Source organism: Lactuca sativa, chromosome 6, assembly GCF_002870075.4.
Source record: "Lactuca sativa cultivar Salinas chromosome 6, Lsat_Salinas_v11, whole genome shotgun sequence".
Taxonomy (NCBI): Eukaryota; Viridiplantae; Streptophyta; class Magnoliopsida; order Asterales; family Asteraceae; genus Lactuca; species Lactuca sativa.
The window spans coordinates 73,181,508-73,208,562 of record NC_056628.2 but is presented as its reverse complement, the minus strand read 5'-3'; the positions used below and the strand labels follow the sequence as shown (position 1 = coordinate 73,208,562).

The 27,055-nt window shown below is 38.8% G+C and overlaps 2 protein-coding genes and 1 long non-coding RNA gene across 5 annotated transcripts; 2 read left to right on the top strand and 1 right to left on the bottom strand.

Moving 5' to 3' along the window:
- The first annotated feature begins 13,770 nt into the window (after positions 1-13,770).
- LOC111890240 (enoyl-[acyl-carrier-protein] reductase [NADH], chloroplastic) lies at positions 13,771-17,118 on the top strand. 2 transcript variants are annotated; one of them, XM_023886399.3, is made up of 13 exons: positions 13,771-13,902; positions 14,458-14,756; positions 14,883-14,992; positions 15,075-15,130; positions 15,219-15,303; positions 15,393-15,440; positions 15,523-15,597; positions 15,701-15,812; positions 15,892-15,943; positions 16,017-16,068; positions 16,182-16,239; positions 16,631-16,729; positions 16,805-17,118. In XM_023886399.3, exons 2-13 carry the CDS (start codon positions 14,480-14,482, stop codon positions 16,957-16,959), a joined length of 1,179 nt encoding a protein of 392 aa, XP_023742167.1. In that variant the 5' UTR covers positions 13,771-13,902; positions 14,458-14,479; the 3' UTR covers positions 16,960-17,118. The 2 variants fall into 2 exon arrangements, with proteins under 2 accessions (XP_023742167.1, XP_023742166.1); XM_023886398.3 differs by having other exon boundaries at positions 13,877-13,970.
- Positions 17,119-21,073: 3,955 nt separating this feature from the next.
- On the top strand, positions 21,074-22,043 carry LOC111890241 (uncharacterized). The gene is made up of 2 exons (XR_002849768.2): positions 21,074-21,325; positions 21,783-22,043. It is a non-coding gene; the product is annotated as an uncharacterized LOC111890241 (long non-coding RNA).
- LOC111890239 (protein EMSY-LIKE 3) lies at positions 21,891-26,019 on the bottom strand. 2 transcript variants are annotated; one of them, XM_052764652.1, is made up of 11 exons: positions 25,794-26,019; positions 25,605-25,695; positions 24,862-25,070; positions 24,634-24,743; positions 24,384-24,570; positions 24,116-24,298; positions 23,036-23,104; positions 22,688-22,963; positions 22,521-22,589; positions 22,376-22,439; positions 21,891-22,139 (listed from the first exon to the last, which is right to left on the bottom strand). In XM_052764652.1, exons 2-11 carry the CDS (start codon positions 25,630-25,632, stop codon positions 22,036-22,038), a joined length of 1,299 nt encoding a protein of 432 aa, XP_052620612.1. In that variant the 5' UTR covers positions 25,633-25,695; positions 25,794-26,019; the 3' UTR covers positions 21,891-22,035. The 2 variants fall into 2 exon arrangements, with proteins under 2 accessions (XP_052620612.1, XP_052620613.1); XM_052764653.1 differs by having other exon boundaries at positions 24,862-25,064.
- Between the last annotated feature and the right edge of the window lie 1,036 nt (positions 26,020-27,055).

Sequence of the window (27,055 nt, the reverse complement as noted above, 5' to 3'; positions counted from 1 at the left end):
CTCTCCCCCACTTAAACTAAACTTCGTCCTCGAAGTTTACCATGGCCCACCGCCTGCGATCTGCCTCCAATATCCCACCAATTAATCTAACACCCGCTGCCTACTTTCGCTGGCCATCAGCTTGGTCATTCCGACTAACACCACCCCCTCTTTCCTTGTGCGACTCCTTGCCTTCCCAAGCAACGCTCCAAACTAACTATTTCCTCTGCTGCTGAGAAGGTCCTAACCTTCGCCAACTTCATCCCTCCCGCTACTGCCCACACGGGTCATCACTGCCAATAACCACTGACACTCCTCTCTGCCAAAACTTGGCGCCGATCACCTCGCGATCAACCAGCTGAATTCCCACCATATGCTGCATACTCGCACTGACACTGACTGGCAATTCTGATGTTCCTCATCTGACTCCCGGATGTACTGAGACCACCCTGGTCCTTACCAAGCCTATCAATATCTGGTTTACCGGCTCCCACCGATTGCTGACCCAACACAACCCTTAGTCGCTCTCAGCGAATCCTGAAAGAACTTCAACCACCTAGCACTGCTCAATCTATCGCGCCATTCCGGCGCCACAATCCCGGGAACCTCGATCCCCTACCTCGACACTAAGGTCCTACCAGGTCCCACCGGCTGCCAAAACTCTCGGGCCTCGCCCACGGGTCCCACCCGCCTCTAACTTCCCAGTCCCACTAGTCTAACCACTCTCCCGCTCGGGTCTCACCCAACCATACTACTGAGCAACCTAGCCCTCAGGTCTCACCTATACTGCTAATCTCATACGGGCCTCGCCCACGGGTCTCACCCAACTATATCCTTAAGCGGCCTCTCCCAAGGTCTCACCTCTCTAGGGCTATACAGGCAACTCCCTATCATTCTCATCCACTACCCAATCCTGATCCCTACCTGATCACTAGGAGATAAGGGCCTCGCCCCAACTCCACTAACGAAACTACTAAGGAATGCTACGGCTTACCCATAGGCTTACATCACCATCCATTGTTGACCGCTAGTGAATGCTACAGCTGCCCTGTAGTCTTACAACACTTCCACTACTGACTGCTAATACGAAGGCACCCATGTGCCACCAGCTTCTCAAGATCCTTATTCCGACTCCCGCGAGTCCTTCGGGCGATCCTCGACCTGAATTCCCGTCCACGCACTAACCATCACCATCGCACGCGCTAGTTGTCGACGAGTTTCCCAAATTCCCAATCCTCAATCCATCAAATGTTGAACTACTTCTTTTCCTCCTCGGAGGTCATGTACTCAATTTGGGTTTGCGTGCTCCTCCCTGGGCACACTCGGAGGATTCTCCCCCACTTCGATCCTGCTTACCCCTTGCTGCTCAATACTCAAAAGAGATCCTGATCATCGCTACCATTCCATAATCCATCTACTGAGGAACCCAAGCCAACCATAGCTAGGGATTTCACCAATCCATCTCTACCACTGAACCACTCTGAACTAACAAGAGGCACCAAATCCCTTCCACACATGCTACAGCTACTGCTTCCTTTGAAACCTTCTTCAACAGAGCACATCCCCTTACTACCATACAATTATCCAAGGTATGTAGATGGCATATAACTCGACCATAATCAACCGCACATAAATAAAATACTCATACCGATAATGATGCAGAACCATAACAATATAATCATGCACAAAATAAAAGAACTGCAAATGGAAATTGCATACCTGCAACGTCCGGCGATGCTCGCGCCTCCAAGGTCGTCATCTGAAAAGCCCTGCTCCCTGCTGCAGGTGCCTCTACCCGGCCCTGACGGCCATCCGTGATCCTCAAGGTTGCAGGGGCGGGTGCCATCACCCGTCCTTCCGAAGACAAACTAGGGCACTGGGCCTTCTTGTGGCCCCGCTGGTTGCAATGAAAACATAACAAGTCTGATCCCTGCGCGGCGGTAACAGTACAATCCCTGCTGAAATGACCAGTCCGACCACACTTGAAGCAGCCAGACTCACCACCGCTACCACTCCTGCACGTGCCCCCGTGCGCCCTGCCACACTTTCCGCACCGACTGCGGTCCTAATGATCCCTCGATCTCGAATCCGATCCCTTGGGCCTTTTGCCCGAACCCGCAGCTACCTGAACCTCATCCGGCTTCCTCTTCCGGATTTGCTCCAAATCAATCTCCCTTTCTCTAGCCCGAGAAATCATATCTTCCAGCGTCTTACAGCTGGATCTGCTCACGAACTCCCTGATGTCATCCCTCAACATCTCATGATATCGAGCCTTCTTCATCTCCTCATCCGCGACATACTGCGGTACAAGGAGAGCCCTCTCCCTGAACTTGGCGGTGATCTCCGCCACAGTCTCAGTAGTCTGCGTCAAGTCCTGAAACTCTCGCGCCAGCTGCTGCACCTCAATCATTGGCGAAAACTATGCCCTGAACCTGGCCGAGAAATCGCTCCAAGTCATCGCGTCCAACGCGGCATCATCCCCCAAAGCACGACCAATCTCCTCCCACCAATCCCTCGCTCTGTCCTTCAGAAGACATGAAGCGAGTCTAACCTTGTCCCCCTCAGGACACTTTCTTGAACGAAAAGCGTTGGCAACATCAGCAACCATCTGCTGCTAGCAATGGGGTCCCTAGCCCCATGATAATCTGGTGCCCCGCAGGCTCTGAACTCTCGAAATGTCAAAGTACGCGCTCCCATCAATGCCATCATCTCAGTACGGAAGGCTCCCAGCCTCTCATCCAAGATCTCCAGTATACCCTCCTTGACCGTACCAAAGATCACAGGAGTCTGAGCTAGAATACTGCGTGTAACCTCAGCTGATATCAACTCTCTCATCCGCTCCTCGAGCTGCTCGGCCCCTGAACCCGAGCCTGATCCCTCTCCGGCGCCTGATCCGCCCGCTGGTCTCTCTCGCAATGTCACCATGCTGAAAATATAACATAACCACTATCAGAATACTCATCACCGATGCGAGACCAAACATATCATACCAGGTTCCCGGTCTTGTCTCGGCCTTTCCCGAATCGAGTACGGATCCTCTGCTTTCAGTATTACGGGCCCATACTACCTTCCACATCTATCCGTACTTTCCTCAGGAATTGCTTTGACTCCACCAGGTCCCTTAACCACTACTACTGCTCCCAGCACTATCTCATCCTAGGCTTACCCTAGGGAAACCTTTTGACTCAACTCAAACCAGTCCTCAGCTACTGAAGGTCCCCTTGTGATTCCAATTAGCCATCACCTAGATACCATCACATGCGGTGAGGCTCAGATAATCCTTCAAGTAAAAGACTCGTTCCTACAACGGTTGGACTCAAACAAGAGTTGCGCAATAGGACCAAGTCCAACACTCTGAGATTATTCAACCCTGATCACATGTGGCGTGTCGTATCCACCTAATGGCTAACTCCCATCACTCAGAATCCCACAATGCACAAAGCAAGCAGCATTCGAACAAGGGAAAATCTAACCATAACATACTCAAGCAATCATATCCACATAGCAAGAATCTGAACTAGCATGCAACACAAACTCATAACTCAGGCATAACCTAAACAGGCTATCCTACTACTGTCTAATCAACACTACTATGCAGCTCAAAAGCACAAATAACAGGCACATAAGGCATCATCCCTAGATCCTTAGTCCTATTCTAGCATGCTGTTCTACCAACTGATAATCATAACATAAACTTGTATGGGTGTTTTGGGGTACTTACTTGAGCTCGGCTGATTGCATGCACCACACCCCTTTTTCTCTTTTCAAAGTTCTTTTCTTTCTGAATCATTTTTTTGCTTTTCTAAAATTGTTTTTCGTTCCCAAAATTCCTTTTTACAAAAATGCCTTTTCATTTTTGAAAACTTTTATCCGACCCCTCGGTTTGAGTTCAGGCACACCCGAGAGTATGCCCGAATCCCTCAAACCAAGGCTCTGATACCAACTTGTAACGTCCCAAAATTCAAGACCAAAAATTTCTTTTAATAAAACATTACTTTAAGCAAAGACATCATTCCAAAACATAATCTAAGTATAAGTTTTCAAAACACATGTTCATTATTAGAGTAAACATTCCCAGGATGACTAATCTATGGTGTGTGCCATGCGATCACCCCGAGCTCCTCCCTCCGCTACCGGAAGTACCTGAAAACAAAACTGAAAACCGTAAGCACGAAGCTTAGTGAGTTCCCCACCTTACCACATACCATGCATAACCACATACTGCACATACTGGGCCACGCCCGCTATCCGGGACCTCGCCCCTTTCTTCGGGTCTCGCCCACTACAACGGCCCCGCCGCTCCAGGCCCCGCCTGGCTTCGAGCCCCGCTCGGATACAGATCTGTTTCACTTAGGCCTCGCCTGTCACAGGGCCCCGCCCACTAACATATAATAGCACATACAAATATCACATAACATCACATACGCTAAACGTATACTATCAGCTCTTGCTCTAAGGCCTCGCCTATCTCTGGGCCCCGCCCGTGTCCTGCTACATATGAGTCATGGAACCCCGTCCATACTCCTGCTGATAGTGAGAGACGGGCCCAGCCCATCCTCACTCCTTTCCTAACTTGGGCCTCGCCCCTGGACTGCTGCTACTGAGATGTGGAACACTATCCACACTCTGCTATTGGTGAGATACGGGACCTCGCCCCCACTCACCTCCCTACCAGGCACATACAAGTATCACACGGGCAACAAGTATAAACTATCACATAAACCATTCCTTGGGCACCCTCCCTCTATCATTGGACCTCGTCCGAATATCATACTAGCATACTATGCCTAGGGCTAACCCCCGGGTCATCTACTCATAACTACATGGGTCGGCATTGTGGTCGTAGACCCATTCATACAAAGGGAAACTCACCTGCATTGGTTGAACTTGCTGATGATCCCACTAGCTGCTGCCTGACCACTCACTGAACTCCGGCTCTACTAGCTTCCCGAGCTATCAATATCAATGCAACACTTAGTCTAACTGACCCCCGGCAGCCAACCAAGTCAACTCTAGTCCAAGTCAAAGTCCTGGTCAAAGTCAACCTTCCAGGTCAACCCTACTCGCCGAGTCCACCTACTGACTCGCCGAGTTCTTATGCTCAAAGTCCTTCTAATCGCGACTTGACTCGTCGGGTCAGCCCCTGACTCGCCGAGTCTACTGATTCCCGAATCCTGACCTGATCAACTCACTGAGTCCTGGCTCGACTCGCTGACTCGAGTCTTAACTCGAAGGGTTTGGGACCACGCGACCTGACTCGTCGAGTCCAATAATAGACTCGCCGAGCACAAGGCAATCTCCAACCCACTCGCCGATTTGTTCATCCAACTCGCCGAGTTCATGCCCATCTTCATCCGACTCGACGAGCTGTTCATCCCACTCGTCGAGTTCCTCCTCATCTTCAAGCTACTCGCCGAGTCCACTCGAAGGACTCGCCGAGTCCATTCGGTTCCACAACATGCAGAGGACTTTCGAGTCATGCAGGGACTCCAAACCATAAATCTACTCTTCCCAAGCCTACTCCTCACGTAAAGTTGCAAACTTTACGTGTAGAGAAGGAGATCAAGGTAAAATGCACCATAAACTAAGGTTTAAGACCAAGAGGCTCCATAATCCACTCAATGACTGATACTTTACGGGATTCTAAACCAAAACAAGCATGGATCTGAGGTAGCAACCTCAGATCTGGACCTCAAGCTCGAGATTGATCTTAAACATGGCTTAAAAGCCCCAAAACTCATAACCAAGGAAAATCTGGAGGAGAGAAACGACTTAATACCTTCAAATGCTCTGAAATGATCCCCAAACTTCGGATCCAAAGCCACTCCTTGATGCTTCAAAGATTCCCACTTCTTCTTCCTCTAAATCACTCAAAAATGGCCAAAAGCATGAATGATCACAATGGGTGCTTAGGGTGCGGCGTTCTGGGTGTGAGAGACAGTAAAGGAGCACTAGGAAGAAGAATGAGGCGATTAAATAGGCTCCAAGCCTCGGATTTAGGGTTTTCCTTGCACAGACCCTACTCGCCGAGTCGCCTTGGCCGACTCGCCGAGTTGGTCACTTATTCCTCGACTCGGATCCCGCTCGGACTCGTCGAGTTCCTCCTTGGACTCGCAGATTCCCTCCTAAATTTAGGGTTTCCTTTACTTTCTTGGCTTTCAAAATCTTGGGTGTTACACTATTATGCTATGAAAATCAAAGAACATAGAGCCATGTCTAAGAATCTGTAACGCCTGGTTCCCTGGTACGCATTTAATTAAGTATTTATTTATTTTGAAAGAGGGACTCGACGAGTTGGTAGCCCCGCCTTGTCGAGTAGAGGGCAGATTGTGCGCAGGGTTTAAGGAGCTACTTGACAAGTCGCAGCTCGGACTCAACGAGTAGGACAGGCTGGCTGAAACCCTAATCTTTAGGGTTTTCACCCTATTTAAGCATCATATCTAGCCTCCATTCCAGCCTCCATCACCTCCAAACCCTATTATCGAAACCCTAACCTGCCATAAGTGAGCTTGAGCTATTTCTTGTCATTTTGACTATTATTTGTGCCTTGTGAAGCTTGTGGAAGAAGTAGAAGATAGAAGACTCAAGAGTGAAGGAGTAGATCCAGAAACTACACTCCTTTTGCTACATTTTCTGGTAATAAAGTTTCCAACTTGATCATTCTTCTCTTAGATCTATTTATGTCCATTTTATGAAATTTTTGGCTCAAGAACCTTGGTCCTTGGGGTTTGGACGTCCCAAGTGAGTCATATCTCAGCTCTAGGATCTAGAAAGGGTTCCATGGCATAAAGGTGCAAACTTTATGACCATGGAAGCCCCATGCAAGTATATGAACAAGTTTATGGTCCTTTTAGCCCTAAAAGACCATGCATGGAAGTAAAGTTCATAGCTTTATGTGTCCAATAGATGCCAAAACCCTAGATCTAGGTTTGTATGCGTGGATTTGAGATCTATGGCCTTTTGGACAAGATTCATGTCTTATAAGAATTAGGGTTTTGTCTAAACCCTTTTAGAAGAGTGATGGATGGGTAAAGTTGGAAACTTTACCCTTAGAGGGGCCTATCCAGTGGGCAAACGAGCTGAGTACCATGGATCTAGATGATAGGGGCTTAATCTATTAAGATGGCCAATCAGACAGAAGGACTCGTTGAGTCCATAAGGGAACTCGACGAGTCGTATCGTGTTGTTCTGATTTCAGTTAGTAGAACTCGGCGAGCCTGTAGAAGGACTCGACGAGTGGATGAGCCAAGTCACGACTAAGCAACCCGATTGAACTCGACGAGTCGGTGGAATGACTCGGCGAGTTGAATCGCGTTTTCAAGATTTCTAAGTTATAGAACTCAGTGAGTTGAAAGGTTGACTCGGCGAGTTGGTTAACCCAGAATGTTGACTTTGACCAGAGCGTTGGCTTTGACCAGGGGTAAAATGGTCATTTTATTCTATGAAGAGTTATCAGTTTTTGATTAAGTGTTATTATGGAATTTATAGCCAGCGAGTCGCCGGAGCAGCAGATAGGGATTCCTTACTCGAGTTCAGCATTCAGTTTGAGAGGTGAGTCTTCTCCTATAGGAACGGGTCTAAGGCACCAAGGTCAGCCCGTTTATGTGTGATTGTATGTGTCGGGGTTAGCCCGATGTAGGTTTTATGTTCCGGACTTCGGTCTGATGTCGGGTGGGGCCCGATGCAGTTAGTATGCTTGATATCTTCGTGATTCTTGCATGTGTATGATCATGTGTTCTGGGCTTTGGTCCGATGTCGGGGCAAGCCCGAGGAATGTTAGTTTTCTTGTTATGCTTATGCTTATGTTTATGATTATGTTACGCTCATGATATGTACACCGGACTTCGGTCTGATGCCGGGTGGGGCCCGATGCAGGGGCTAGGCCTAAGTTATGTCGAACCTCAGTCCGATGCGGGGCGGGGCCCGATGCAGTGGGATAGGCCCAGTATGTGATTACATGTATAGTATGTGGTAGCTTGTGGAGACTCACTAAGCTTTGTGCTTACAGTTTTCAGTTTTGGTTTTAGGTACTTCCACGAGCAAAGGGAAGGGTTCGGGATGATCGCATAACACACACCACAGCTTCATCCTGGGATTGTTTGAGACTCTGATATTTTTATCATATGGTTTTGTCACAGTATTTGATATGATGTTTTGAAATACATGATACATGGTTTTCTTTATGATTACGGATGATTTATGGTTTTATAATAAGTTTCAAAACAAAAATTTTGGATCGTATTTTTGGGATGTTTCGAATTGGTATCAGAGCCTCGCTTTGAAGGATTTGGGCACACTTCCGGGTGTGTCTGAACTCAAACTAAGGACAGGGTATGAAATTTTTCAAAAGAAAATCATTTTTACAAAAAGAATTTAGAAAAAAAAAGAACTTTGAAAAAAGAAAAGGGTGTGGTGCATGTAATCAGCGGAGCTCAAGTAAGTACTCCCAAATTACCCATACAAGTTTATGTTATGATATGATTATCATCTTTATGAGAATTGCATGCTAGATTAGGACTAAGGACCTAGGAAGGATGCCTTGTGTGCTTGTTATATGTGTATCGACTTTATGAGAAATGCATACTAGTACATATTAGTGAGTATGATAGCCTGAGAAGTATATGCTTGATTATGTGTACTCAATGCTCGAATGCTGCTTGCTTTGTGCTTTTAGGAGTTCTAGTTATCTCTTACTAACTAGTAAATGGATATGTTAAGTTACATAATGTGATGATTAAATAATTTCAGAAGGTTAGGTCTAGCTCTAAGCTCTTGTTGAGTCCAACCGTTGTAGGGTAGGATCTCTCATTTGAAGAATTATCTAGTCTTAGTGATATGTAATAGTATTTACGAGCTAGTTAGGGGGAGGTAGCAGGGACTTGTTATGCAGCTGATAGCGAAGAGTGGGTTGGGCTTTTCCCTAGGGCAAACCTAGGATGAGATTAGAATGAGATCAGCAGTAGTAGTAGAAGGGACTTGGTGGAGTCGAGGTAGTTATTGAGGAAAGTACAGATAGATGTGGAAGGTAGTATGGGCCCGTACTATTGAAAGCAGAGGATCCGTACTCAAATCAAGGAAGGATGAGAAGAATCCATGAAACTTGTAGTATATGAGATCCTCAAGTTATGTTTAGTATTCTGATGATTGTTATGATATGTTTTCTTTCAGAATGGTGGTTTTACGTCCTAGACCAGCAGTCGGCAGTTCAGGTGTCGGTGAGGGATCAGGCTTAGGCTTTGGAGCTGAGTAGCTAGACGAGAAGACTAGGGAGCTCATCTCCTCATAGATTACGCTCAGTATTCTTGAGCAGACTCCTGTGATCTTCGGTTCGATCAAGGAGGGCATCCTGGAGCTTATGGACGAGAGGTTTAGTGCTTTCCGTACTGAGATGGCGGCCATGATGGGGTCGCACACACTCACTTTCCGGGAGTTCAGGGCATGTGGAGCTCCCGACTATCATGATGCTCAGGACCCCATTGCAAGTACTAGGTGGTTGGCTGATGTCGCCAATGCTTTTCGCACCAGCAGATGTCCCGAGCATGACGAGTCAGTTTTCAGGCCAATCCTGGAAAAAGTAATTGGATCGCAGTCAAGAACATTGTGATGCATCATAGGAGGACTAAGGATATGTTTTTGGTCTATGGTGGTAAAGAAGAACTAGATATAAAGGGTTATGTGGATGCAAGCCTCCAAACCGATATACATGATTATCGATCTCAGTCGGGTTTTGTATCTACCCTAATAAATAAGAATGGTTTTGCCACATGTCATTCTCTCATTCAATTGGCCACATGTCATTTTGTCATAATTTTGAGATATATTTATTTTCCACTTGTCATTTACTTCATTTTTTATTTCCAATATATCATTAATATAACTTCCATAAATTAAACCTACCATAATGACTTTTAATTTCAAATTTCAAATTCTAAATTTTAATTTCAATTTCAAATAAATTTACAATTTAAACCTTTGTGTTTCGCATTTTGTTATAATTTACCCGTTTAGTACACAAATTTGATAACTAAACACATAATTTTAATTTATTTATTTTTTGCATGTTTTTTTCTCATAATTTTCAGTTATCTCAAAATTCAAATTCAAATAAATTTTCCATTTAATCATTTATATTAACATTTTGTTTTAATCAACCCGTATAATATACGGGTCTCACTCCTAGTTCTTAATCAATGGAGGAGTAGTGACTTGGAGAACTTCCAAACAAGATACCGTAGAGAGTCGGAGTATATATGTCACAACTAGCATTTTTGCTAGGAAATTCTACTCTCATGCAATCATTCACCTAGTGTAATAACTTGTACTCTAAGTGAATACTATACTTCATTCTCATTCAAATATATTTCATATGTTCAAATAAGGGTTGGAAACCCTAGAAATCCTGACTCAAGTTCATTATGGACTAAGATTCTCTTATTGGGCCTAAGGGACCAATAAATTATCAATTCATCAATCTATAACATTTTGGGCCATTTGGGCCTAGAATGATTCATTCTACCTCTAATGGACCATGATGTGTCATAAATGATTTAATTAACCTTAATGGGCCATAAACCCATTCCTTTTCTTACCATTTTGGGTCGTGAACCTTCTTGAAGGCCCAATGGGCCGAAAATCTATTATTGGGCTTCATAAATTTGATCAACTTAAGAGAAGGTCCAAACTCCTTCAATTCCTTTCTCTTAAGCCCAAATTTTAGGCCCATTATGCTTATTAGACAAAAGAAAAGGAAAACAAGATAAATTGTGCACTTGCCACCTCTTTATTGCATGGTGGATCTCCATGCACATCACCATACTCCCTCTCTCTCCTCCCGTCTTCTTATTCACGGCTAAAACACCTCAAACTACCCTCATTCTCTCAAAAATCTTTCAAGAAAACTCTCTCAACCATCAAGAACACCCTCCTTTCCTTCCATCCAAAATTTCGAAGATCTAGGGTGTTTTCAAGAGGATTCTTCACCAAAATCATCATCCTTGGTAAGTTTATGCTTAGATCCATGGTCTAGTCTATTGATTACTTCAAAAATATTCTCTTAACTCATGCATTTTCGTGGATCATGACTCTTAGATCCATCTTGAATTCGAAAACTCCTCTCAAAAAGCAAGCTAGGCCGAATTCTCCTTCCATCTTCTCACCAAAACCGAACCAAACCCCAAGGTGAGTTCATACCCCTTGTTTTCTGTTTTTATATGATTTTTGGGGGAGAATACAAGTTGCTTTGTGTAGATCTATGTGTATATGCATGTCTATGTGTGTTTTCCATGAATTATTTGGTGATTATGTGTTGATTTCTTCACTAATCTAAAAATATGTTAAGAAACTTGAAGTTTATCACTAGGATCTTCATATGAATCTTGAGAAAAGTATGTTTTATCACAGGTATTACATGTGAACATGTAGATCTGGGATTTGTATACTTGATATAGCAAAAATAAGTGTTGTGTTCAAAGATCTATAAACTAAACCCACAAAACAGCCCTGGACAGAAAACTTTTGGTCCAATCTCGGACTGTTTTGACCATCCAAATGGATGTATTTTTCAAAACTGCTTTACAACGATAAAGTTCAGGTTTATAGCTTTAAAATGACTACTCGCACGTTTTCATACGATTTTTATACAATTTTTGGCGAATTTTACAAAACTGCCTATCATATTTGAAATAATTTCGGACCAACCTGTGAAGATGAGTAATTTCACACTAGTTTGAAGCCATCAAAAATTATGAGAAAAATTTTGAACAAAGTAGACAAAATTTCCAAACTTTAAAAATTTACGGATCCAGATTTCGACTTACGATGAATTTTCTACAAATTTTCTAAAAACTAGTTCGGAAAAGCCAAAAACCAGAAAAATATGTATTTTCACAAAACCAAGCCAAAAATGATATTTTTGACAAAAATGGGTTTAAAATGCTATTTTTATCACAAATAGTCATCAACACAAGTTTTTAACAAAATTGGAGATTAAAGTGTTATTCTTACAAAACTGGGCCTTAATTGTAAATTTTTGGCTTATTAGGCCAAGAGTGCCTCAACGAAACCTTAATTCAACACAATTCTTCAATTCACCTTATTTTTCTATCTAATTTATTCTACAAATTCTTTGCTCGCTTTTGGGTTTAGGTTTCATCTGACTATTTCCCTCTTCTCTTGCGTTTTTACCCTTCTGTCATACCTACTTTACTCTCTCACTCTAGCCATCAATCTCCATAGAAACCTTAGCCATCAACTTCGCTCTTTCTCACCAACACCAATTACATTTTGTATAAAATCCTCAATCGTTGGCCATAACCATCATCGCTGCCAACCTTCCCCACCACCACTGCCACTAACCATATGTCTTTGTTTACACACACATACACACCACCGAACTACCTTCATTACCACTTATATATGCATACGCACCACAACATCCTTTCTCTCCATCTAGGCACCAACACACGCCATCATATCATGGGATGTTGCGACCTTCATATCTTGGGAAAGAGATGAGAAACGAAGAAGAAAGAGATGTACAGCCGGAGAGAAAGTCGTGGGAGCATGTGGAGTGCCGGAGAGAAGGTTGTTGGAGACTATGGAGTTGGAAGAGAAAACTCATGAAAAGCTGTAAATAAGCAATTAAAATGGACAAGATTGAAAGTTGAGATAATTTATTAGCTGAGATTAAGAAAGTAGTTATCCCCTAACCTCTATTGGTATTATATTAATTGTACAACCGAAGTGGTCTAGACCGATAAAAGAACCACACAACCGAGTATGTAAAAGACAAAAGAAGAAAACATATCATAACTCAGAGTGGTCTATTCGTGGTAAGATGATGTTTGGCTTTCCTTTTTAAATGACTTTTGAGACTTTTGGCTTTTTCAAAAAGTCAAGTGTAAAAAAGTTGTTTGGATATTTTAAATTAGCTTTTTGAGAAGAAGAAAAAGGAGAGGGTTAAGAAGTAGGAATCTGTGACTTTTAACAACTTTTGCCTTTTTTCCCCTTTGTCCCCTCAAAAATTTATACAAAAATATTTTATAACTATCTTTTGGAAAAAGACATTAGACCTGACAAGCGTGTCATGTCGTATCGGGTTCGTATCGTGTCAAGACATTAAATGGATTGAAAGGGCTTGACCCTAACCCGACCCGTTTAATTATCGTGTCGTGTCGTGTCAACCCGTTTATTTTCGTGTCGGGTTTCGGGTTAAGGTTTAGACCTTGTAAATATGTTGTATAATGTCGAGTTGAAATATTTTAAAGGTTGGAAAGTAGGAGTTGTGGAGGAAAAAAAAAAGGAAAAAGTGAAACACTATAGTTATGAGATGGATTGATAAAATTTATAGTAAGTTTAGAAGGAAAAATGAAAAGAATTAAAGTTATGGAGCAAAGAGATAAGTGCTGAGAATGACAAAAATTAATTTTGAAATTTTGAATATTACTTCTAATTATTGAGTTTGACCCATTATAAGTCTATAACATATAATATATTTATAAAAATATGAAATTTATAATAAATAATATATAATTAAACGGGTCATATTTGAGTCATCTTCGAGTTGAAAATTTTGTCTCTAACTCTACCCGTTTAATTATCGTGTCGTGTCATGTCAACCCGTTTACATAAACGTGTCAAAATCTCTAACCCTAACTCGTTAATTTCATGTCGGATTCGTGTCCGGTTCTCGTATCTTGTCATATTTTGACAAATCTAAAGAGAAATAAATCAAAAAGTATTTTTCAATTTTTAGTTTAAAAAACTATCCCAAATACCCGTGGTAAACAAACCTTTCAAAAGCCCAATCATGGCCCATGTAAAATCAACCCTTTCCAGTTCCACTATCTCTCTTGTCACGACTCACCCACACAGCAAGCGACAGACACAGATCCACCTTTGAGCTTTGGCGCCTCCTGTCGCATAGTAAGCTTCACTTGCTCTCTTTCATGCACACAGAAATGCAATTCTAGCCTCTCTTTGTTGAAATTAAGGTTTTCTGGATGTAATTATGTTTTAATATGAACAATTTGAGCCGGAATTTTTTTCCAATTGTAATGTATATACTTAATCACACATTCCTCCAATACGAGCTTGGTTTTCTGCTACATAGTGCCACGATTTACAGATTATGTTGAATAATTTATAAAAGGAACGTAAAAATTATGTTGTACTAGATGATTGTAGAAATTCGACTTTACCTTGTTGAATTTCGGAGTTGAAAGCTTTAGTTAGGTTACATTATCGTAATCCTCTTAGACTGTTTATAGCAAGTTCCATATCCAAGTGCTCTAGCTAGCTAAAACATGTGAAATTAGTCATGTGATCCAAACCACATTTTACCAAATGATACTTTTCAACTCTTAGGTTTCAAATATATGCGAGAATGCTTCAATGACCTATTTGAATGTAATGAATTTTGAAAAGATTACGTTATTATCTCACACTAATTTCCAACTTCTGTTCTCTTTTCCTTGATAGATTTCCATTTCATACACTAAAAATGATGGCGATTGGTGCTTCTGCCCTACAAATAACTTTCACGAGACCCTCTGTTCTTCTTACTCAAAGAAATCTTGGGGTTACCATGGCAAGTTTTGTGCAAGAATCCGATAGAGCTTTATCATCCAAGCTTACAAGCTCTTCTCATCTTTCATCCATGTTAAATTCTAATCAAAGCTTCACAATTAATCGTCCAAGGTTTCGTAAGTTTGTTACAAGATCAATGTCTGAAGCTTCTGAAACCAAATCCACATCCCAGCTATCGATTGATTTGAAAGGTTTGAATTTGATCCTCATCTTTATCCGTTTTCTTGATACAAACTTCACAAACAAGGGTGTTGTTGTCTTTATATAGATTTGATACAATATATTACTAAGTAAATAGTAAATACTCTTACTTAAAGGTAAAAGGGCATTCATTGCTGGTGTTGCTGATGACAATGGATATGGTTGGGCTATTGCAAAATCTTTAGCTGCAGCAGGTGCTGAAATTCTTGTTGGAACATGGGTGCCTGTAAGTAAAGTAGAAACACTTTTAGCCAAATCTTGACATTATTGCCCCTATTAACCTCTCTTTTCTTTATTCACCTTTTAAGGCTTTAAACATATTTGAAATGAGTCTAAGACGAGGGAAATTCGATGCATCACGTGTGTAAGACTTTAACACATCTTTTTTTCTATCTTTTCATAATTTCAATATTTCATTTTCACTTATGTTAACAAAAAATATCATCTTTTAGTTTGCCAGATGGCACTTTGATGGAGATTACTAAAGTTTATCCATTAGATGCTGTGTTTGATAACCCAGAAGATGTACCTGAAGATGTAATGATGCATATAATTGTGATAATAAATAAAGTATTAATTATTTAAACATTTTATAGACGTATAAATAAATGACTTTATTCATGCAGATTAAAGCAAATAAACGTTATGCAGGTGCAAGTAATTGGACTGTACAGGTGTATACTTGCATTATTGTCATTTTTTATGAATTTCATTTTGTTTTCTGCAAATATTAATATAATTTTTTGCTAAATTTAGGAAGTTGCAGAATTAGTAAAGAAAGATTTTGGTAGTATTGATATTTTGGTGCATTCTCTTGCTAATGGACCAGAGGTTTGTTATTCATGAACATCAATATATTAAATATAGTAATATATATATAATTTAATAGACACCATTTTTTTGTTATTAAAAAAATGATTAAATTTTTTATTAGGTTACTAAGCCTCTATTGGAGACATCAAGAAAAGGTTATCTAGCAGCAGTATCTGCATCAAGCTATTCATATGTTTCTTTACTCAAGCATTTCCTTCCAATCATGAACCCTGGTATGCCATGTCATCATTTTTTTATTAGTATATGTATTTAAATTCTATATATTATAAGTTAACAATGTGAATTTCGTAGGTGGTTCTTCAATTTCTCTTACATACATTGCTTCTGAGAGAATCATTCCAGGGTACATTTTTTTTATTCTTTTTTTTTTTAAATTATGTTTCATTCTTATACATATTCATTGTATACATAAATAGATATGGTGGAGGGATGAGTTCAGCAAAAGCTGCACTTGAGAGTGACACAAAAGTGAGCTTTCTTCTTTCTTCTCATCTTTAAATAATTAAATCTTCTACACTACCAAAAAAAACATTGTTATTAAATTATTAATCATGTCAATTTTATATATTTGTTTTATTTAGGTTCTTGCTTTTGAAGCCGGAAGAAAACATAAAATTAGAGTCAACACTATCTCCGCAGGTGATTTTATCACTTGTTTCCTGAGGGCATTTACGTCTTTTGCACCCATGAGTGATTTTTTGTCTGTAACAAAAAAAATCAATTTTTGTCCCATCGACATTTGTCTCAGTCTTAGTCCCAATCAAACATAGTACTAGGCCATCTTGTTCTACATTTGACTGGGACTAATGTCTATGAAACATGAAACATCAGTCTCAGTCCCAGTCAAATGAAAGTCAAACACAGTACTAGGCCGTTTGTGTTATGCATTTGACTGGGACTAGGATTGAGACTGATGTCTATGAATTTGTCTCATCGACAACAGTCTCAATCAAGTCAAACTCAAAGACGGTACTAGGCCGTCCTGTTCTGTTTTGTTCTGGTCTGTCTGTATCTAAATAACATGTTTCAGGTCCACTTGGAAGTCGTGCTGCTAAAGCAATTGGTTTTATAGATACAATGATAAGCTACTCTTTTGCAAATGCTCCTCTACAAAAAGAGCTATCTGCGGGTAAAAACTATTTGAAATTACTATTATACCCCTATTGTTGGGCGTGTTTCTGAATTTTGAGAAATGAATGGACAGATGAGGTGGGGAACACGGCGGCTTTTCTTGCATCACCATTGGCGTCTGCCATCACGGGTGCTCTTATATATGTTGATAATGGGTTGAATGCAATGGGTGTGGGGGTTGATAGTCCATTGTTTAAAGATCTTAATATTCCAACAAGTGAGCATTAGTATTGGCAATTGTATTATGTATATGTGTTGAGAATAAAGTTTTGAAGATTCGGCTTGTAGATTTAATGACAATTTAATTATTATGTAAAAGATGTGGAATATGAACAAAACTTGTGTAAAAGTTTGAAGAATTTGAGTCTTAAGTAAGAGAGATGTACATGTTCTTGTGTTCCTAGTTGATTAGGTCGTTCATTGTGCATAAAGTGCAAATCTTGTTGATGTAATGAAAATGGTAATGATTACTTTTTTTTTATTTTTTTTTAGGCTTTTTGAAAAAGGAAATGGAGATTGATCAAAGAGATGATAGCAAACAACAAAATGGTCCTTTTTATAAGCTTAACAGCCCAATGACCAAAATTGAAATGAACCTTTTAAAATAAAGACCCTAAAAAATAACAATAATAATAATATTGAGACCTAAACCAAGAAAAAAATTATTAGGAAATAAAACGAAAGCATCAACAAAAGTTTATATTTTGAATGTACATGGGATAAGTTTTTAATATTAAATACCTTGCCCTCAGAAATATATATATTATTTTGTTGTCCAGTTGTCCTGTATCAAAATTTAACTTTTTAACTAGTTTACGATATACTTAAGTTTGATTTTGTATTATAAGTTGTGTTATATAGTTATAAGGTAGGCATGCACAAACCGATTTTTTTTCTGAACCGGACCGGTTCAGAAAACCGGTTCGGTTCTGGTCAACTTAGTCAAAACCGGTTCACCCCGAAACCGGTTCGGTTCCAAACCGGTCCAGCCCCCAAAAAATCTGAACATTTGTAAACCGGTTCGGTTCTAAAGACACCGGTTCAGAAAAAACCGGTTCAAAAACAGGTTCAAAACCGGTTCGACGCAAAAAAGGTTTTTTTTCAATTTTTTTTTTTTGTTTTTGGGCTAATAAGTGTAAAATAGGAATGTTTTTTTTTATTTAGATTCTATTGCTTTTGATTGTGTTTAACCATAAAAAAAAATGGGATTCACAGTAAGGCATAAACCTTTTGGCAATACACACACATATACACAGTACACGTCCATATATATGCCAAATGGTTTTTTTCATTTTTTTTTGTTTCTTTGCTTAATAATATACATATCTTTTGATGTATTAATTTTTTTTTTTGGTTTAGATTTGATGTTTGTGTATATGTATAAAAACATAACGTATATACAAAATTGTTCAATTTGAATCAACATATTTTTTGGAGCAATTTTCAACTTTTTTTTCATTTTTTTTTGTTTTTTTATATTGGAAATACATAATACAACTTCAAACATAAAAACACAAAACATCCAAATTGTCAAACTAATACATCTTCAAATATAAAACATTGTTGTCGCCGTAGTCTTCAATCCAAGTCCGTAGTCATTGTATTTATTCGTCATCCGTCATGTCGTTGAGTAATCCTCTCTCATACTCGATCTTTTCTAGGGTGAGTGGCACCGACGTTCCCATCGCTACTTCTTCCTCATGTACTCGTGCTTCGGCATGCAACGATGTGTCTTCTAGTACTTCAATGTCTTGTATCCGTTCCACGCCATCAAGGTAGCATTTCAAGCAAATGCACACTTCCACCGACAAAGGGGTTAGTTTTGTTCTTCTTGGTGATATTACTCTGCCACTAACAGAAAAAGCCGATTCCGAAGCTACCGTAGAAGCTCGGGAGCTTAGTAGATCACGGGCCATAGCGGCTAGAATCGGAAATTGGGTTTCCTTTCCTTTCCACCAAGCCAAAATATCAAAATTTTCAAACTCTTGAATACTCATTTGAGACAAGAAATCGGAACCAATGTACCTTCCGAGCTCGCTACTAGGGGTGTTAGACCGAGCTCGTTTGGAATTTTCATTCCTCAAAGTATTATAAAGCCTAATTGTTTCGTTATTTTGGTGAGAAGTGGATCCGAATGCCCCCGTATTTTGCATCATGTCATGAATGTTTGTTGAACCATATTTTGTTAAATAAACTTCAAACAAATTTTTAAAAACTTTGTTAAATTTTGATAAATAATCTCTGTCATCATCCAATAAACCCAAATCATAACAAATATTTTCAATTAAAGTCTCAACCCCCCCCCCCCCCCCCCCCCCCCCCCCAACATTTAGAGTCGGATTCAAAGCGGCGGAACAAGTAATAATGGGAGGCATTTCTTGAAAATATTTTTTTAACTTTGCCTTCATCGGTTTCATAATATTAGCAAACATTGTGCTCCTCATTTCAAACTCATTTATTTTCGCACACATTAAAAAAAATTGGTTTAAAACTAAACAACTTGTAGGATAATAATCCCCCGATAAAAAAGTAGTTGCTTTTTTTAAAAACATCAAGCATGTCCGTAACAAGTTTGATAGTATCCCAACTTGATTCCGGATAAGCCGTAACCTTATTACGATCCGCAAGGTTGTCATGAAACATTTTTAAAGTATCTTTTTGACGTAAGGCACTTTCAAACATTTTGCAAGTGGAGTTCCATCGGGTATTATTTTCCCAATTCGGACCTAAAAAGAGGGCATTCGCATCGACACAAAATAGCATATAATTATGATATCGAGCGTTACTAGAACTAAAAATATCTTTTAGCATGTCTTTGAAACCATCTTTTATAGTTTTAATGTTAGTTAGTGCATCTTGCACAACCAAATTAATGATATGTGCAACACATCGACTATGAAAAAAAACACCATCGCAAATTGGTTTATATTTTAGTTTTAGTTGTTCAACCGTGACGGTGTTGTTTGAAGCATTATCAAAAGATATAGAAAAAATATTTCCTTCAAGTTTATAAGTTTTGATCACACAATCTAAAATCTTAAATAAATTTTTACCGGTGTGCGGGTACTCAAACAATTCAAACGTAATCGTACGCTTCATCATTACCCAATTAGTTGGATTAATCCAATGAGCGGTAACACAAAGGTATGCATACGGTGAACCGTGAGGAGCCGTCCAAACATCACAAGTTAAATTCACACCGGTTTCTAAAGATTGAAATCCTAAAATCAATTCATTTTTTGCAAGTTTCCACATTTCAATACAATCACGTCTAATAGAAATACGACTCACATGGCAATATCGTGGTTGGAGAGTATCTTGGATGAGTGAAGTCAATCGTTTGTTGTCGAAGTGGTCAAAAGGCAAGCATTCTTGAATCACGAACTTCGCCATCCTATCCCGAACTTTAGCCATGTCGTAACTCCACAATGTTGCATCAATCCCCATTGTTGTTTGATTATGTCCCGGCCCAAATTTCACCGCGGGGCATCTTTTGGTCATATGAGTTTTCAATGTCGAATTCACATCTTCATTAAAAAAAGCACCACATTTCTTGCATCGCGCTTTTTTTATACCGTTCGACATTACACACAAGTCATAGTTGCACCAAATAGCCGGATTTCTATTTGTTTCTTTGATGCTAACAACGGTAAGATTGTTTGATGAATCTCCAACACCAACGGAAGCCGAATCCATTGTTTGAATTAAGAGAGTTTTTTGAACTAAGAGAGGTTTTTTGAGGTTTGGTTAAGGTAAAGTTGAGAGCTAAACATCTAATACATATATATATATATATATATATATATATATATATATATATATATATATATATATATATATATATATATATATATATATACTAAAAGGAATGGATAATATGGTCAAAAAGGAGCCAAAATCGGGTCTTACACAGCCTCAAACGGCTATAAAGCCATTAGAAAGAAACAAAAAAACGGGCAGAATTCAAAACCGGTTCACAGGCGGTTCACCAACGGTAATATCGGAAACCGGTTCAGCAAACTGGTTCTGACAAATCCGGTTCTAAACCGGTCTCAAAGGTTGAAACATCGAATTGGTTTAATCCGGCGGTTCAGTTCATCAACGGTTCGGTTCACATGTGAACCGGTTCAGGGCTAAACCGATTTTCGGTTCAGCTACCGGTTCGGTTTTTGAACCGGTTTTTTTGCCCAAGCCTATTATAAGGTGATAAGTAGTTAAATTGCACAATTAAAATTCTGAAAAATGAATATGGACTCTAATGAAACCCAATTTTGGATTTCGGCCGATTAACTTGTATACATATTATATAGCAATGAGAAAGCCCACTAGGGCCTACATTATACATTATTATTATCTTACTATTAGGTCTTCTACTCATCACCCAATCTATTTGCTCTTCTACCCAACGTCTCTCTCTCTCTCTCTCTCTCTCTCTCTCTCTCATATACCTGAAAACATACGAGGAACATGAAAATTGGAAATTATTATAAGATTAGTTTTGTATGACTGAAATTGGTGACAAATGAACATATCCCAGAATCCCTCCGCTGAAGAACAGAAGATCTTATTTCTTTCTGGATTCATCTATCTACAGGTACCGACCGTTTTCTTTCAAACTTTATAACCAAATCCTTCAGTTTCTTTTTTCTTTTTTCTTTTTTACATTTTGGGGTTTTTTTTATTAATCCTGTGAAGGCTTAATAATCTTTAATTAGGGTCATAGATCGTTGCCAGGATCATGAAAACTATTCCAATATCATATTGTTACGAATCTCGAATATTGTTGGGTAGCTTTCATAATTGTGAAAATTTAATTGATTTATCGTTGGAAAATGGATCAATCAATAGAGCTATTAGTTCGTTCCTTTGGATTTCGATATAGAATATTAAACTACAGCTCAGATTCATTCAGATCTATGAATAAGGAAAAAGGTTATATGTTTTCTCATAAGTTTCTGAAATCGCATAATATAATCATCCATAGCCCCAAAATCCTATTATTATTATTATCTTAATGTTATCTGTTACATCTTTGTTTCTGATCATAACAGGTTTCATTTATTGAAGCATATGGTGGGGGCAAATGAGTCAATACGACATACAAGATTGAAGATGATATCATATGGGATAAATTTGTAGTAAAACCATGATAAGAGAAATTACTGAAAAAGATTATTAAATACACAAGAATCAAGATACATTAGATAGATTACAAGGAGGATTGAATTAAACAGCTAATCACAAAATGTATATATATATATAAATTGTACAAAATACAAGAGATAGTGGAAGCATTAGTTAATTTTAAGCCACATTTGTTTGAAGATCTTCTACAGCCAACAACACCTTATTCCCTGAACCACCCTCACCTCCTTCATGTTTTCTAACTGATTGCTTTTGCACTTGTTCTGATTAATACAATACAACAAACAACATCAAACCAAATACACAATCAACATTTGGATTCATGAGTATTGATTTTAAAGTTATAAAGAAAAAGGATTATTAAAAAAAAAAAAAAAAAAAAAAAAAACATATTTAACTATTTAGCCAAAACATGGGCTGATTATTTACATATACTGGTGATTGAATTTATACAATAATAACAATTAACAGCAAACTATTTAGTCATTTCATTTATTACCACTTTCACCATCTGAGGCGCCTTCAAGCTTTGCAATAGCATCCACAAGGGCTTCTTCATGCTCCTAAATTATTATTATTATATTAATTATTAAACCATCAACAAAATAGTCGATTAAAAGTTAAAAATACGAATAGCTTCTTACTTTAAGCACTTTTCTTGCCTTCTCAATGTCCATTGGATCCGCATTGCTTGAACTAAACACTTTATCCATCTGTTGATCAAACGGAAAAAATACCAAATTGGGTCAATTAGTCAAAAGTCAAACTTACACCTTTGACTTCATGGATAAAGAAAAGAAAAAGGAGATACCTCTTTAACAAGGGTATCTGTGTGAAGCAACTCGATATCATTCAAAGCCCTTTTTGGAACACCTTTTGTTAATGGAAGTGGTTGAGGTTGTGATTCTTTCTTGGACTGACCCTTGGAGACCACTCTACCCCTTCCGGACCCACCGCCAGCTGTCTCGCCACGAGCTGCCGCCGCCGCCGGAGGATTTTTGTTCCCCCGCCCGGTCCCACTTCGCCCGCCACCTCTATGAGATGCTCCAACATCCTCCCATTTCCAACGAATATCATTCGGAGATATCTATCCAAAAAATAAAAAGTAAAAAAGACTGATGTAAATCAGGTATACAGTGGCCCACTAACTATAACTAACCTCTCGAAGATTAACCCATTCCCAAGCTTCATTTGGTGTATTTGCATCGTATACCAAAGCATGGCGCCCCTGTAAATATTTCAAAAGGGTTAAATGCAAGAAATGACAATGTACTTTCATTGATTTGAACAAAAAAAAAAAGAAAAAAAAAACTACTCGATCATAGCAATGTGGTACAAATACAAAGCGATATTCAATGATATTATTTGGTAAATATATATAATGATGTAGTGGAAAGATATGGAATTAAGTGAGGGTTAATTACATAAACGACCCTGTATTATATATTGGGTTTTTTTCCAGATTTATCATTTTTAATTTTTTTTTTTTTTCGATTTAGCCCTTTTTAGCATGTTTACCGGTTTTACACAAAGATGTAAGGGTTTTTTTAGAAAAAAAAAATTGCGGTTTAATCCGGAAAAAAGGAAAATATAAGGGTCAAAGTCAAATTAAAAAAAGGGTTAATCTCATAAAAGACCTTATAAATTTGTGTTTTTTCCGGATTAAACCTCAAGTTTATTTTTTTTCCTGAAAAAGACCTTGTATTTTTTATTTTTCCGAAAAAAACCATCAAATTTGTCTTTTTTTTCCTGAAGAAAAAAACTCAACCTTCTAAATGCTTCCAAATAAACCCTCAACTTTTTTAGTTTTTCTCAAGAACAACCCTCACATTTTACATTTTTTTTTTTTTGGAAAAAACTGACTAAAAGGGCTAGATCAAAAAAAATGAAAAAATACAAGGTCTTCTTCAGACGAAAAATAAACTTGAGGTTTAATCTGGAAAAAACACAAAATATAAGGTCTTTTATGAGATTAACACTAAAAAAATGGGTTTTTTTTAGAAAAAAAATATATATATTTTTTGAGGTTTAATCCAAAAAAAAACCCAAATATATAGGATCCTTATGTAATTAAGCCATTAAATAAGTTAAACTAGGTTGATATTTGTTGCATTTAGGCCTATTTTAAATTCAAACTCTCATCACGAATCAACATACATATTGAACATTGATTGATATATTATTATTATTATTATTATTATTATTATTATTATTATTATTATTATTATTATTATTATACCTCAACAGGGTTAAAGTCTGTTATAACAGCCTCATAAAAGTTACTATCTTCAGGCCATCTTGTCCAAACCTTCCTTCCAATCAGAGGATCCGAGCTCTTGTCTTCATCAACACCATTTCCATTATAACCACCACCACCCTTCTTCCCCACTTGATCCCTGCTGTTGAAACTTGAAGATCCAAACTGCAAAACAATTCATCATTAAATTAACATTAAAAAAAAAAAAAAAAAAAAAAAAAAAGACAATTTTGTGAAAACTTGATCTTACAGATTGTGGCTTCTTTCCCCTCAATCCTGAACCAGAACCACCACGATTCATGGCTGATGAAGATGGCGGCATTGGGTGGTGAGGTGGTGGAGCTAAGGATGAAGAAGGTCCAGATTGGGATGTTTTTTGTTTCTTTTGTGATGATGATGTAGGTTGAAGTTGAACTCCATTAGTCTTCCTCCATTCCCTATGATTTCATTTGAGATAAAATCATATAATCATATGTGATTATTTGATGAAAAATGTGTACCTTATTCTCTTGATGATGTCATCACCATTTACTCTTGATAGAAGTATTCTGTGTTCTTCATCTGATACTCTCAGCTCCTTCCTAAGATCTGTTATCAAAGTTTCCATCTCCTATAGAAGAAAAAAGAAAAAGGTTAAATTCAGTCACTTAAATGGAATGGAATCACTGATTCCATTGATGAAGTGTGTGTTTTCAAGAAAATGATATAAAACAAGGGTTACCACTCACCCAAGTGATAGCATCAGATTGAGCTTTAAAGGCACGAAGAACTGAGGTGTATGCTTCTTGTTCTATAAGGTGGATTTGTGTTTCCATGTCATTTTGAATTCTAGGAGGGCCGGGGCCCACAGCCATTGTTCTTCCGTTTCCAGAACTACCCCCGGGCCCACCACTACGGAATTTGTTCTGATGTGGTGGAGGAAAGTCATCATCTGTTCCTAAAATATTATCATAAAAAATTTTTTGCTTAAAAAGATTTTTCATAGAGAAAACTTAGGCATTATCATTTGTGAAAAGCAGTTTCCTTTGTGTTTCTAGACAATGAAGCAAAATCTGTAATCTGTGTGTGATCTATAGCTGTTTGGATGTTTGTTTTTATCAGAATGTGTTTGCAGATCTTCTTATTTCTTGATATTCGTTTTCATGATAACTTTATTCGTAACAGATTACACACAAAAATACTTTGACCTAAACCGCTGTTAAATCAAACCCTAAACCCTAAAAAGTCAAAATCATGAATCTTGAACTCCACAATCTGTTCAAACTTTAAATCTGGAGAAAGAATCCTAAGTTTCCACTCTTAACACGAACAAATCAAGAAATTAACAAATGGAAATCATAATAAATCCTTCGTTTGTTCATCCAGACGCAAAAACAGGAAAAGGGGTTTTTATCGTCAGAAGGGATGGGTGTTGATAACATAATTAGGTGTATGTATGTGCGTATACAGATCTTGAAGAATGATTACTCACCACTGCTGTCTGAAAGCCCGTAGTCCATGGTAGAGCGAAAGTTTCATGAACAATTTGGCACACAAAAGATGACACAGTTCTACAAATTGTACTATAAGAGGGCAAATCAAAGAAATTTCAAACATTACAAGCGAATCGAGAAAATAAAATCATAAGAAAGTAAGTAAGTTCAAAGGAGTTTTGTCGTACCTCTATGCTCAGATGGAGAAGAATAAACGAAAGTAGTGCGTATGCGTCAGTTTCAGACTATGCGTGTGAAAGAAGTGAAAGTGGGAAGAAGTGAGGTGGGTGGTGGTGGTAGAGGAGGTGCAGTGGACGGCAGCACCAGCGACCGGTGCTTCTCCGTAGGAGAGAGAGAGCTTTGGGACTTCGAGTGTTGGAAGTAGAGAACAATGATGAAACGGCGTCGTCAGCTCGAAGAAGTGAATGTCGTAACAATTTTATTTACTTTTTTACAAATTTGCAAAAATGGTCCCTGTGCTTTTGATACAAAAATGTTTGGTGGTGTTTTTAATTTTAGATATCTTGTTTAGTATTGATCATTTTTAGTATTTTTTTTTTGTGGTTTTTGTCCATACCCATATGAAATGATGAATATGCCCTTCAATAATTTTTTCATCTTTTTTATTATTTACTTATTATTCTAATTAAAGAAAAAAATTTCCAACCACCCACCCCTCGTATCCCTTCCCTCTACCCTTATCTTTTGTTAAAAAAAAAAAAAAAAAAAAAAAAAAAACTCATCCAGAATGCACACTCCAAGAGGCAAAAGGTTTTTCAGTCCGTCTTCCCACATCCCGGCACCGACGTTCGTTACCCTTTTCCATCATCTATGTTCATCGCTTTTTTCCACCACCGGTGTCCTTTGTCCCCTTTGTTGTAACCAGAGTTTGTCACCCCCTTTGTTGTCACCAGTGTCTACCATTATCACCCCTAACCCTCTGTTTAAAACTCTGACCATTTGTACCCTCAACCTCCGTTCAACTTCCTATTTTCCCAAACAAAACTCTCTGGTAGAAGCTTAGTTGTCGTTTGTGTTGTCTTCTGCAACGGCGATTGTCGTCCTCCATTAATGATTGGCAAAAAAAGCTTGAAATCGACGTACACATACCTGCAATTCACTAGCAAAAAAAAACTTGAAATTGATACACACACCTGCAAATCCATGGCAAAAAAAATCGACGAATATCTGTTTGGCAAATCATAGCTTCGGTTGAGGGCAAAATATATATTGGTTGTTGCTTGTTTCATTGTCGAGATTCGAACAAGGGAAGGGGTGGTGGTGGAACTGAACTACAGGAGGGGGGAAGCGATGGAAGAAGGGGGTCATATGGAGAGGGAAAGAGCAAGAGAAACTCAATCGTTGAACCCAAACCCGAACATTGGCGTTGTTATTTTGTTTGCATATTGTAGCTCTGATCTGCAAACCATAACTCCGACAGTGGTGGCTT

Excerpts from the sequence above, each read along its gene's own strand:
- LOC111890240 (XM_023886399.3), top strand. The coding sequence starts at position 14,480 with ATGATGGCGATTGGTGCTTCTGCCCTACAAATAACTTTCACGAGACCC. Across the intron at positions 15,131-15,218 it reads AAATTCGATGCATCACGTGT|TTTGCCAGATGGCACTTTGA; the intron begins GTAAGACTTTAA and ends ATCATCTTTTAG. Across the intron at positions 15,944-16,016 it reads TCTGAGAGAATCATTCCAGG|ATATGGTGGAGGGATGAGTT; the intron begins GTACATTTTTTT and ends ATACATAAATAG.
- LOC111890239 (XM_052764652.1), bottom strand. The coding sequence starts at position 25,632 with ATGGACTACGGGCTTTCAGACAGCAGTG. Across the intron at positions 24,744-24,861 it reads AATCTGATGCTATCACTTGG|GAGATGGAAACTTTGATAAC; the intron begins GTGAGTGGTAAC and ends TTTCTTCTATAG. Across the intron at positions 24,571-24,633 it reads GACATCATCAAGAGAATAAG|GGAATGGAGGAAGACTAATG; the intron begins GTACACATTTTT and ends ATGAAATCATAG.